Source organism: Vulpes vulpes, chromosome 12 (assembly GCF_048418805.1).
Source record: "Vulpes vulpes isolate BD-2025 chromosome 12, VulVul3, whole genome shotgun sequence".
Lineage (NCBI taxonomy): Eukaryota > Metazoa > Chordata > Mammalia > Carnivora > Canidae > Vulpes > Vulpes vulpes.
The window spans coordinates 56,189,268-56,202,577 of NC_132791.1; the positions used below are offsets into that span (position 1 = coordinate 56,189,268).

A 13,310-nucleotide genomic window follows, 5' to 3' on the forward strand; every position below is an offset into this window, starting at 1 on the left:
CTTAATTCTGGGGGTATGTTTACATACACAACAATGTAAAAAGTTTCCTTTACCATTGTGTAGTGCACAGCCTACACAAATGGATGTGGCTAGATTCATTAAGTGCCTCTTATATGCCAAGCAGTGGATAAAAGGAAAGAATACAAAGTTAAGTGAAAAAGGCTTCTACTCTGAAGACAAAGAAGAGGTCAATCATTTCTTTAACGTGATAAGGGCCCCACAATCAGTGAGAAAGAAGCCTGGGGAATTGTATTAAATAATGAATAGTTATGTTTTGCAATTGCCTTTGCCAGCAAACAAATGGGGAGAGAAACACCCACAACAGATGATACCGAATAATATGGTAATGCAGAAAATTAAAGAATCACATAAAAATCAAAATCTTCACCATAGGGCCAAGAATCACTGAGTGTAAAGTATATTCAGATGTAGAGGGAAAGGCATTTTTTTCTTTTTATAAATGTACAATACCTCATATCATAATGTATGAGGCTGCAACATAACTATTTGATTTACATAATGTGAAGCAAGGGACTTCATCTGTAACCAAACAACATGATAAAACTATGACAAATGCACTGCTTATTTTCAAGGGCACTTAGAGTCCCTCACACAATTTCTACTCAGCAAACAAATTAATAAAGCAGATATTTCAAAAAATGCAAGGTCTTTTCTCCAAAAGCAGTGGAAGTACCTCTCAGTACTACTGAAGAATAAATTCAGATCAGCATTTTAAAACTGCAGATCAAATTAAAATTCTTACTCTTCAATTCTTCCACTGTCAACTTCTTACAAGGGCCCAAATAATGTATTCTTAGATTCATAATATTCAAAAGTTTTTTTTTGGGGGGGGGGGAGGGAAGGGGGAGGAGGATAATGATTTGTTTGCCGCCTAGCCCTGTGATCATGTGGACTGAAATTCTCTCATCTCTGGCTCATGTTGGCTCAGTGCTCCTGAAGACTGCATCACAAAGTTTCATAATGTGAGTTTATGGAAATGATACTGCTAGAATCTGGCAACTGAGAAGTCCAATAAATTCTGTTGAAGCCCTGATTTATATTTAAAAAAATGAAATGTAGACTTTAATTTCCAAGAATAAAGATGCATCCGAGAATAAGTCTCACTGTGCAGCTTTATAGTGCCCTGGGATATACCTATAAATGATTCATTCAGAAATTATTCTATGAGTCGTATCAAATTAATATATTTCTACCATTTGTGTATCTTATTAAATTTTCTCTCTTACTTGCCAATGGCATTAGTTTAAAACTAACTTACAAAAGTACTGCACATAAACCAAAAACATTTCAGTAAATATCAGAAGCAAAACTACCATTAACAAATTAAACTCTAAATTTAAGAGTATTTTCAAGAGAAATTTATGTCTTCTCCATCATTTCAAGGAGAAACATGAATATTATACTGAGAAATCATATAGTTGACAGTTGAGAGGACATGTTTTGTGTTTTTGTTACTATGATCCCACAAACACTGGGTCAGCTTTAAGCTGTTAAATCCACTGTATCACACAGAACAATTTAACAAATATATTATGGCAGATAGGTTTAGATTTACGAAAATACTTATTTTACTTGAAACCAAAATTAACAGCTATCTAAAATTCCTTCCTACTAATGTGCTCACATAATTTACAACCTAAAAAATTACCTAAGAAAAGAATATACTAGAAACTGGGCAGTGTGAGGTTAGCTTGTCAAATGTGGACGAGACCATGGAATCCATGGAGATTTAAATTTTCATTTTATCTTTCACAACCTCCTTATGAAGCTAAAGATCTGATCATCTTTATTTTTACACTAATTAAAAGGGGATCCTTCTACCTCAACTATTCAAACTTTTCATTTAGACTTTACTGATCAAATGGTGCTAGGCCACTTAGAAATAACATATTCCCTCTGGTGGGCTGATTTTCATTGTTATGGCACTGATATGGAGTGATATGTGGAAACAGGGATCCTTCATAAAATTCCTGGGGAGAAGTAAAGGGAGATTTACTTGTCAGCATCTACCAATATTTAACATTATCAAAGTATATCCCTTGATAGTTTTTTTTCCTATTTTCAACCAAAAATTTTTCAATTTTCCATGTTATTTCTACTTATTGCTAATGCAATCCAAAAATCAAAAGCTATCTATTAGACCCTATTTTAAGTCCTCGCTATCAGAATACAAAAAATTAAAGTCAACATTTCTACTACAGGATTGAAGAGGTGTACAAAGATTTTTTTTTCCATAAAGCAGGAAATGGCTTGGCAAAACCATAGCAAATTTTACCCCTCACAAAAGCCTTCTGCATTGGGTTTTGAGCAGAAATCCTGTATAGACAATGAAGCTTTGGTTTTTTGATCCATAACTAAAAGATACCTTAGAAATAACCATGTCAGAATGCATTAACCGCAATTGGGTTTTATATACTTTTCACCTGACAAGATCTGTCTTCCTTTTCATGGTTGTTAGGTATTCAAAATATTGCTTCTGAGACTAAAGAGGATATTCATAATTTGATTACTCTTATTTTTTCTCATTAAAATGGTATATATTTTTTATAGAAATTTGAGAAATAAAATAATAAAGTTAAAACACTAGCCTATAACCCCAGTATCTGAGACTACTCATAGTTAACAATTTTTTTTGCCTTTTGATTTTTTTTTTATTACTCAAAAAATAGTTAACATTATAATGTATATTTCTCTAATTTTATTTCCTATGTATTCATATAACTAAATACATTGTATTTAACCATATACATGTAAAATACATATAATATTAGGATTATACTCTCTACATGCAAGTTTCGTCTTGCCCTACCAATACCGTAACATTAATTTTATTCCTTGTTTCTAATACCATTTTTCTCTTCAAAGCTCTGAAAAAAGAATGTTACATCCAATATTTTTTTCTTATGTCATAAAGGTTTAAAAGCCACACTCTTAACTAACCATTCTTACCTCCCTTGTCACTAGCTTTCCCTAGCAATGTAAGATAAGACAAAATAAAATGTTCTAGAGCATACGTATAGTAGTAACAAATGATTCTTAAATGTATTAAGATAATGTGGGATGAAATTACAATTCTTTCAAAATTTTTTTGAGTGTAGTTGACACACAATGTTACAAAATTATAATTTTATAAAAAAGGAAAGTGAATTTTAACTATGAGCTGACAAAATTATAAAAACATTTGTAATATAACAATACAATAAATATTTTTTCTGATAGTAGGTCTTCCACATGATTACAAGTCTACACAGGATCTTACACAATTATTTGTTTGCAGTAAAATTATTCAAATTCACTGTACGGTAGATCTACCATATAACACAAGATGTCTTATATTCTTTATAAGAATATAAGTACTACCATCCTCATTTTGTCAATAATGACGAGACTCAGAGATGTCATTTAATCAATTCAAGATCATCAGCTAGTATTTGAGCAAACACAGGTCATTTCTATTTGTACATCTTTCTTACTGGGTTTTAAAGTTTTATATGTTTATATATTATATATATGTACACACATATCTTACATTTCAGATACAAATGCTTTGGTAAACAGATATATTGCCACAATTTTCTCCAATCCAAGGCTTATCTTTTTTATTTTCATATCAATGTCTTTTGGACATAAGATGGTCCAAATTTTGAAAAAGTCCAAATGATTATTTTTAAGAATTTATGATCAGTGTTTTCCTTGTATCCTATCTAAGAAATTATCATCCTCCCCAAGTCACATAGATTTTCTCTGGGTTTTTTTATTGTTGTTGTTGATGTTGTTTTTCTAAGAGTTTGATAGGTGTACCTTTCATCTAGCTTTTGATGTTGCATTATGAATTACCATCACACAAGGTGTAAAGCAGGGTTGAGATTCATTTTTTTCACATGGGTCTCCAGTTGTTGTAGATCCATTTCATTGTAAACTATCTTCCCATCACTCAATTATACTGGTGGGTTTTTTTTTTTTTTTGAGAGTCAATACCATATATGTCTATGTATATTTCCAGATTCTTTATTTCATTTCATTCATCTGTACCACTAAGTTTCTGCCAAAACCCCATTGTTTTGACTACCAGATATAACAAGTTTTGAAATCAGATAATGTAAGCCCACCCAGTGTATTCTTCTTTTACAAAATTGTTTTGATTCTTGTGTGTCCTTTTTCCAAATACATGTTGGAATCAGCTTGTCAATTTCTTAAAAAAAAAAGCTGGCATCAAACTTTCATTGAGATTATAGTTAGTCTCAGTCAATGGGGGGAAGATGGACATCTTGATAATATTTAGCCTTTCAGTAAATAAAAACCCTTATTTAGATCTTTAATTTCTCTCAGCAGTGCTTATGCAGGTATCATTTTAGAAGTTTTACACATTTTTTGTTATATTATTTTTATATACTTTACGGTTTGGGAGGTTACTATAAAATTTTTCCAACTGTTCATTTCCACTATATGTAAATAAAATTGTTTTTATAAATTGACTTTATATTCTGTAGCCTTGAAAAATCCAGTTATAACTTCTGGCAATTTTACTACTATATCTCTTAAAATCTTCTTTGTACCAAAGTATATCATCTGTGAAGAGAAACACTTTTTTACTTTTTCTTCCCAATATTTATACCTTTCTTTTTCCCATCTTACTATACAGGCTCTGATCTTTAGTACACAACTGAACAGAAGTGTAAGAGTGGATATACTTGCCTTGCTTCCAGTTCTAATGGGAAAACATTTGGTTTTCACCATTAAGTATGATGTTAGCTGTATATTTTTTGTGTACATGTGTGTACATACATTTTCATAGATTAAGAAGCCATATTAAAGAATTCATTAAGAGGGGCACTTGGGTGGCTCAGTCAGTTAAATGTCTGGCTCTTGATTTCAGTTCAGGTCATGATCTCAGGGTGGTGAGATGGAGCCCTTCATCAGGGTCCATGCTTAGTGAGGAGTCTGCTTGAGCTTCTCTCTCTCCCTTTCCCCCACTCCTCAGCTCTTTCTGTTTCTCTCTTTCTCAAATCTTAAAAAAGATTCATTGAGAATTTTTGTTGATAGGGTTTCCCTCTCCCCCATACATTAGTGGTACCATTTGTACTGTCTTTTGGACTCATTTTTTTTCTGATAGGAAGTCATCGATCTTAACACTGTTTCCCCTGTGTAATAGGGGAATTCAAAACTTATTTTCTGTATCTTTGGTTTTCTCTCATTTTCTATGATATACCTAGGTCCAAAAGGTTCTTTTTTTCATCAGTTTGGGAAACAGTTTCTGACATTGCATCTTCAAATAATTTTTCTTACCCATTCTCATTCTCTTCTGCTGAGATTCAACTAAAATATGTTGATCAGTAAATGCAATATCTATCTCACGGTCAATTTCTATTGACTACTTTTCCTTGACCATGAGTCATATTTTCATGTTTCTTTGCTTGGCTAATTTTTTATTATGTTTGAGACATTGCAGATGATATGTTATGGAGATTCGGGATTCTGTTATCTTCCTCTGAAGACTGCTAACTCTTGTTTTAGAAGGCAGTTCAATTACTGGCTGGTCACTCTGCACTTAGTGAGGTTTGAGTTTATTCCTTAGTAGGGAGGATCTATCTAAAGCTCAAGATAATTCCCAAACTTTCATGAATTGGTGGGATTCTACCTCCAAATTCTATCTTCCCTAAATATCATAGAGGTGCTTGATTTCAGGCTTTGTTTGTTTGTTTGTTTGTTCAGGCTTTGTTAGTTTGTCAAGAGTAGATATTTCCCTAGATCAAGTTCCCTACTATGAAAGCTCAACCTTTCCATTTTCCCAGCTAGATACCAGGAATGATACCAAGGTATTAAAAAGGTTGCTCCACTCTTGTGGCCTGAATCTTCTCAACTCCTAGTGTCTTTTAAAAATCTAAACTCTGTAGCTGTAGCACTCTGATGCATTTGGAAAGTTTCTATCTATACATGTTCAGACCAGCCTGCAAAGTACTTCCAGATGATCTGCACATGGACTTCTTGGCACCAATCCTTGCAGAAAACCTTCATCTTTGTTACCCTCAGCATGATCGATCATGGTGCTCTATGTAGATTCCAACTTGCAGTATCAGTCAAATAACTGTCCCCAGGCAGAAATTTGGGTTGACTGTGGCACTCACTTAATAAATTTTCGTTCTTTCAGAGATTGTACTATTGCACTGCTCATACTCCAATGGATTAGAGCATTGATTAGTTGCTTATTGTATAAGTCCAATAGTAAGCACACCAACATAGCTAGAAGTGAGTGAAAGCCCATCTGTGTTCTTGCAATAGATTTTTTTCACCTTCATGATTTATAACTAGAATCGTTTTTATATAATTCAGCAAGAAGAAGCTCTCATGAATTCAACAGATCCACTACAGAAAATCATGGTTAGATGTTACTGTGTATTCATGATGTGAAATGTGAATACTATTGATACTAAAATTAAACTGTCTGGGAATAATGAATTACTATTCACTTTTAATAGTCCTAAGCAAGAAATTTATGATTACTAACATAGAGTGCTCATATAGAGTATATTGTTGCCCATTATTTCACCTTTTCATACTTACTCTTGACGCTGCATCACAAATGTTTGTTAGTAGTACAGACATTCACAATGCAGCCAAAAATTAATTAGCTAGAGATTTAATTGAAATTTTTTTCTCAGATGGTACCAGAAAGTCTATTCATTGCTGAGTTTAACATACTGGCTGTTTTATTCATATGGTGATGACTGAAAAACATACAGAGTAGTTTCAACATCTTGAAGTTCCACTAAAATTTACTTATCATCAATGGCTATGTCTTCCTATCAAACACTGAGAGTAGAATTTTTTTTTAAATTAACTAGCCAAAAGTTTTGTCAATATGCCATCCAAAATGTGCCTGTTTAAAATCAGTTATTATGAATTGAGGGAGATGACAAAAATCATTATGCCAAAAGTTTTTTGGAACACAAACCCCGGAATAAAAACACTCTCTGAAGAAATTAATCCGATTAACAGCACAGCCATCGAATTAGGAATGTCATTTAATTGGCTTTGGAAAATTTACCTTGTTATAAGTATAGCTGCATCTACTGAAGTCATATCCTCTCCCCAGCTTGTTGACATCTCTAAATGTATATCATTCTTTTTGCCAAATTCTTCATGCTGCCACTTACAAAAACTCTCTAGCATTTTCTCTCCATGGTGCCCAATATATAGATCTGCCTGCAAAAGAAGATATTTCACTTTAAGGCAAATTATTCTCAGATATACAAAAGAATGAAAAACTCCAGAGACATCATGAATTACTAAAGCAGACTGCTGACCATAACAACATTAATTAGAACCTGGAAGACATTCAGAATTAATTTAGCCTGAGCTAAAAATCTTGAAACTTTGTGAGGGTACAATAACTACAAAATCTGTTCCATGCTATTCTGAAAAAGAAGAGAGGTGTATTAAGAATGCAGAATTTTTAGACTTAAATAAGTTAATTATTTCTACAATTTAAGACCAAATGTTTTCCAAAGTTCTACTTAAGTAGTATACTAAAACAGTACCACAGAATATTCTATTTAAAATAAATTACAGATAAGAAAAGGTTTCAAAAGCACATGTTTAAATAAGAAAATAAAACAGTCATTAAAAATCACTTTTAAAAATTACATTTTGGAAAGTTAAGGTTTTGTTGTCAGGAACCTTGGAAACTATGAACATTCCATTTTTAAAATAAAACTGAGGTATTAACCAAATCTAAAGGCTAGTTTCATGTATAGTTTAAGTGACTTAGTAGCTATTTCTGGATTTTTCAGTTCACATTCACTTTACTTAAAAGTACCTGAGCACAACTTCTCACCCACTTAACTGAACAAAAAACTCAAGACTTTCTTACTGGAGTTTCATGGAGCAGAATAAGCTTTATCACACGAAGATTGACCTGCACACCAAGACTCTTGTGTTGGAAAAGGTTAAAAACCTAAAAACAAATAAAAATAAAAATCCTATAATAAAACTGAAAACCATATTTATTTTTCTTAAAGCCCAGACATGGGAGAAGTCTCAGTTTAGTTGAAATATATATATATATATATATATATATATATATATATTTACAACATTTAAGTAATTTAAAAATTAAGCTTAGTAGGCAAGAATAACTTAGGTAATTCATTTTAAATACCAAGAAATTTAGATCTAGCCTTCTGAGATACACATCGCAGCCTTGACTGTCTAGGCATTTCAGTAGATACAGAGGGAAGGCTGAGCTTTCACAATACTGAAGACAAGCATTTTAACTAAAGCGTAGACTTTCTCTTAAGACCACAAAATGCCAGTGTCCTCCTTTCTTCTGAGAAATAGTCCTGAAAACTGAGCCTGCTTTATCCCACTTCCCGATTCATTCCTCGGAGTATTTTTTTTTCTCTCCCCAAGCTAGCTGCCAAAAAGGAAAAAGGTTTTCAAAGCCCTTCTCTTCAATGCTACTCAGGAAGACAAGCTTGCAGGCCACTGTTGATTAATGGTATCAGATTCTCATTATAACTGTTTTTCCCAAAGCATGGTGTGTGTAGCAATACTGGAAAGCAAGATGAATTTTTATGTGGTACCCTGATTTTTTATAAAAGTTAGTATTTATTTAATTTGTAATAGAACGTAAAACTGACACACCAAACCCCTGCTTTTAGATCTAGAACTACTTAGAAGAAAATAAAGTTGGCAGCCTATGTCAGTCTACCCTGTTAGAGAATGCTGGTAGAGTGTTCTGGAGCAAGCTGAACATAGAAATGACTGAAGTGTGGGAAAATCTGTTCACTGCTCAAATAAGCCAAATCATAAAAATGAGCAAAAAAACAGTAAAAACGGAATTTTAAATGAGTAAAAATGGGATTTCATGAAGCATCATATATTTACCCTTGAATCATGGGTTCCTACCCTGCCTTATATGGTAATGGAATCAGAAATGGACATTTGCCTTTGGCTTTTATGTTCCTTTTCCCCTAAGAACCTCCTTCCTTCCTTCCTTCCAACCTCCTAATTCTGCCTGGCAGGAGGTTTAATCAAGGGGTATGCAATTAAGTCAAAGGGTTCATTTGGTGGTAAACATCTATAAGATGCTAGGTACAAACTAGATTTTTGCAGTCCAGAAATTGTCAACTGAAGTTAGCTACATGTGATCCAGATACTTAAAAATTTAGCTATCTGCCATGAGGTCTTACTCATAAACTAGTATTATATCTGACATCAAATTTTACATACCTATGTAAGAGCTCAGTGGATTACCAATCTCTACTTTTCTTCCATCTCATAATGTATAATACTTTGGGTAGGGCCATGCATACAAAAAAATATAACATTTCTAATTTCAGCAAAAAGCCTTTTATAAAAGAGAATGAAAAGAAGGGCATAAAAAAAGAGAGAAAAGAATACCAGAGTTTTATCACATCAAAATCAACAATAAGGATGGTTTCTTTTACTAGAAAATGTAAATTATTATTTGATATCTCTTTTGAGACAGGAACAATTTGACATATCCAAAGCATTTTTTTTACTGATGTCAATAAAAGAAAGGAAGAGTAATGAGTTAATTTTTAAAGAATGTCATTATACTCACACATTTCTTCCTTAGAGTTTTCTTGAAAAAATTCCAAGCGCACTTTAAAGTTTGCCTACCATATTTAAGATGGTTAGAATGAATCTCCTGGCTGCATCTGCTCCATGATAGGAAACCATTGCTGGGTCTGCAACCACTACAGTCTCTATGTTGTATTCTTGAGGTAATTTGTATGAATATCGTTTCCCTCTTCCACTTTCTGTTATTTTTTTAGATCTAGGTCTTCCTTTATCTGCAATAGAGAAATGGATTTTTCCAATGTGACTCCAGATTGGCAAAGTAAATAAAAAATTTCCGTTTCCTCAATAATTTTAAAAAACATTTATTAAATACCAAAATATGCTGATGATACAAAGGTGAGCAAAAACAAGTTTCCTGCACACATGGAATTTAAGAGGGCATCTGGCTTTTCAGTATGACTTTGGAATCAAATAGACCAGACTTCTACCATTTATTAGCTCAACCACTTGGGAAACTAAGATCACTCAGCCTTGGTTTCCTCATCTGTAAAGTGAGCAATAACAGCAACTACTTTCTAGTGTTGCTGATGTCTTATAATAAGATTGCATTAATAAAATTTCTAGTACAGAGTAAATAAAATAAAATACCCCAATTAAAGAAAATCACAATTTTCTTTTTGAAATCAGTGACAAAATAAAGGTCTACTTGCAGAAAGTACTTTAAGTGATTGCCTCACACATCTCAATTCAGGCAGAGGCCCTTAATTACTAAAACAGTATGCATGGGTTACAAAACACTTGGTTCTGCCTTCCATCAGGATCACACAGAAGTTATAACCTTAGGGAAATTTTCTTCAAACATAGCCAAATAAAAGCAGTGACCAGAAATAAACATATGTATACATTTAACTAAAATGTTAAATTTGTTTATTAAAACATGCCTCTATCAGAATGAAAAGCATGCCACCAAGTGGGAGAAGACAGTTACAATACTTTTACATAATAAAGAAATTAAAAGCTATTCTAAATCAGTAACAGATAACCCAACTGAAAAATTAGCCAAAGACTTGAACAGCCATTTCACACACACAAAAAGACATCCAAATGGCTAATTAGCATATGAGAAGGTGCTCAGTCTCATTAGTCTTCAAGGAAATGCAAATTAAAACCACAATTAATTAAATTAATGAAAATCTTCAGAATGGCTAAAATAAAGAGATGATTATATTAAGTGTTGACAAGAATGTGGAGACAAATGGAATTCCTACACACATACAGGCTGGGAGTTTAAATTAGGATAAACTTTGAAAGACTGGCTAGCAGTAACTACCAAAGTTGAGCACTAGCATACCCAATGAATGATCAATGATCTAAAATACACACTCGTCAGAAATGCATGCAAATCACATGTACAAATTATTCACAGTAGTACTATTCTTAGTAATTCAAATAACCATCAATAGTATAATGGATAAAGAAATTTTGGCCTATTCATACAATGGAACGTTCTACAGTTCTACAAAGGAAAATAAACCAATACCTGCAATGTGCAAAAACATGGGTGAACCTCACAGATAAAATGTTCAGCAAAAGCAGCAACATAAAAACTTGGAAGATGTGATGTTAGAAGTCAGGGTAGTAAATATCCTGGAAGAAGAGATATTAGTGCCTGGGAATGGGCATAAGAGGTACATCTTTGGTGCTATAATTACTATATTGTGATCTAAGTGTTAACTATATGGTTATCTTCATTTTGGAAAAATTCAGCAGCTGGACACACCATTTGTGTGTAGTACCTATATGCATATGGTATTTCAATAATGAATTTATTATTTTAACAGCTTTATTGATATAATGTACATGAGAAAACATGTACCCATTGAAGTGTACAATTCAACTAGTCCTAATAAATGTCTATAATTCGACAACCATCTCCACAATCCATTGTTAAATCAGTGATTATCTGTTCTGCTCCTTGTCATTTACCAAAATTCTACTGATGTCACTAAACTGCTACCACCTCTTTTCCTGAACTTGTACCTGTGAGCCGATATCTATACTATATTCTTTACAATAATTTTAATTATTGTATCCCTAGAATTAAACATAAGTGTTTAGTAGAGTTCCACGAGGTAAACATGTATGTTCAATTAGTCATGTTTTCCTGGGTGTTTCTAACTTTGTTTTGATTTTCAAAGTATGTATTCTCATAGTTCTAGTCCATCATGGTGGCTTCTAATAAACTGCTTTCCTTGACACCTGTTCCAGGTACTATGGTCTTGGCTTGTCATTTCAATTCAAGGCTACCCCATTCTACTTTGCATACTATCTATTCCACCTTTCTTCCCCTCTTTTCATGGTGCCAGGATTTATACCTTGAATTTTTGAACTACTTGTTCCCTTCTATCACTGAACTCTAGGCCCAGCTGAGTTATATCTGAGATCTAATGTGAAATGGATCACTACCATTGCTGGAAATTTTACTGTCCTGAAATGTCTTCATAATTTATGCTTTCTCATTTTCTTCCTAGCAGTGATCTAGACTAAAACCTATTTAATGAACAAAGTTCTACCCACATTATCAAGTAGAATCAGTTAACTAAGTTAATAAAAGTACCACAAAAACAACAGTAGCTGTCTGCAACAGGATCATAAGAGTTAAAAGTACATTTTATGGATCCATATTTAGTAATTAAAACCAAAGTTCTTGATGAAGGACAACATAGGAAATTGGTTTTATCTGTATCTTGAGGTCTATGACAATGAGGAATGAATTCTGTAGTTTCTTCAATCATAATCTCAAACCTACCTACACTTAGTATATTGTTATAGACACTCGAAATATTTAGTAAGCAAGCATTCCTAAAAGTAGATGAAAAGACTTGTCTTGGCAGGGTCAACACCAAATAAACTATAGGGGGAAATATATATGCAGCTCTCATACATGAATATGTCACTGACCTTGTATGTCAAAATCATGCAATGGTAGGAACAGAAAGGATGAGAAGATGGACAAAATATTAGGAAGTAGACATCATCACAGTAAAACAAATCAAATGTAGGGGAAGAAAAGGGTGGTGGTTAGAATTACTCTTGCTTGTTGCTGTTTTTATTTGTTTTGGTTTGTGTGGTGGTGGGAGGTTGTTTAGTTTTTTATTTTTGAGTAACTAGGTAGATAGTGGATGATATCAGGAGAGAAATGAGGGAAGGAAGATGATGAGCTCAGCTTTAGATGTATTAAGTCTAAAGTATCTGAGAGACACCTGAGTACAAATGATTAAACACCTGAGAGGAGAAAGGTTAAAGTGGGGATTGGAAGTAATCAATGTATAAGTGAAGTTGAACCTATGGATTTGGATTATATCACCCTTACGAAAGCCTTTGGAGCAAGAAATAGAAAGAAAAGGATGAAACCCTAGGAAATGCTTACATTTAGGGAGTGTATGTATGGATGAAGATATGCCCATGGATGCAAGAAAAATAAGAAAGGCAGAAACCGAAAGGAGAATTATAAAGTAAGGGGCTTTTGAACTGTAGCAAGAATGATGAATAGACAAAGTAAGAGAGAGAAAAAAGTTTACTTTTTTGCCCCAGCTAGCGACAGCTGTGTTAGCTCCAGTTTATCAGTGTGCTCCATCCTTATTTGCATGTTATATGTAAATAGAGTACATGGAACATTCTAGAATTGTTCTTAAGAATCTCAACTTCACGGTTGATTCCATCGTACAGGTTAATCACTGTGT

General features: G+C 33.2%; 1 protein-coding gene across 1 annotated transcript in view; it reads right to left on the reverse strand.

The window, feature by feature from the left end:
* The window catches only part of ADAMTS19 (ADAM metallopeptidase with thrombospondin type 1 motif 19), a 227,368-nt gene that overhangs the window by 165,028 nt on the left and 49,030 nt on the right, over positions 1-13,310 (reverse strand). The window contains exons 4-6 of the mRNA XM_072728643.1: positions 9,667-9,839; positions 7,892-7,975; positions 7,067-7,224 (exon numbers count right to left, since the gene is read on the reverse strand). Coding sequence (XP_072584744.1) covers positions 7,067-7,224; positions 7,892-7,975; positions 9,667-9,839 — 415 coding nt within the window. The remainder of the gene's footprint in view (positions 1-7,066; positions 7,225-7,891; positions 7,976-9,666; positions 9,840-13,310) is intronic.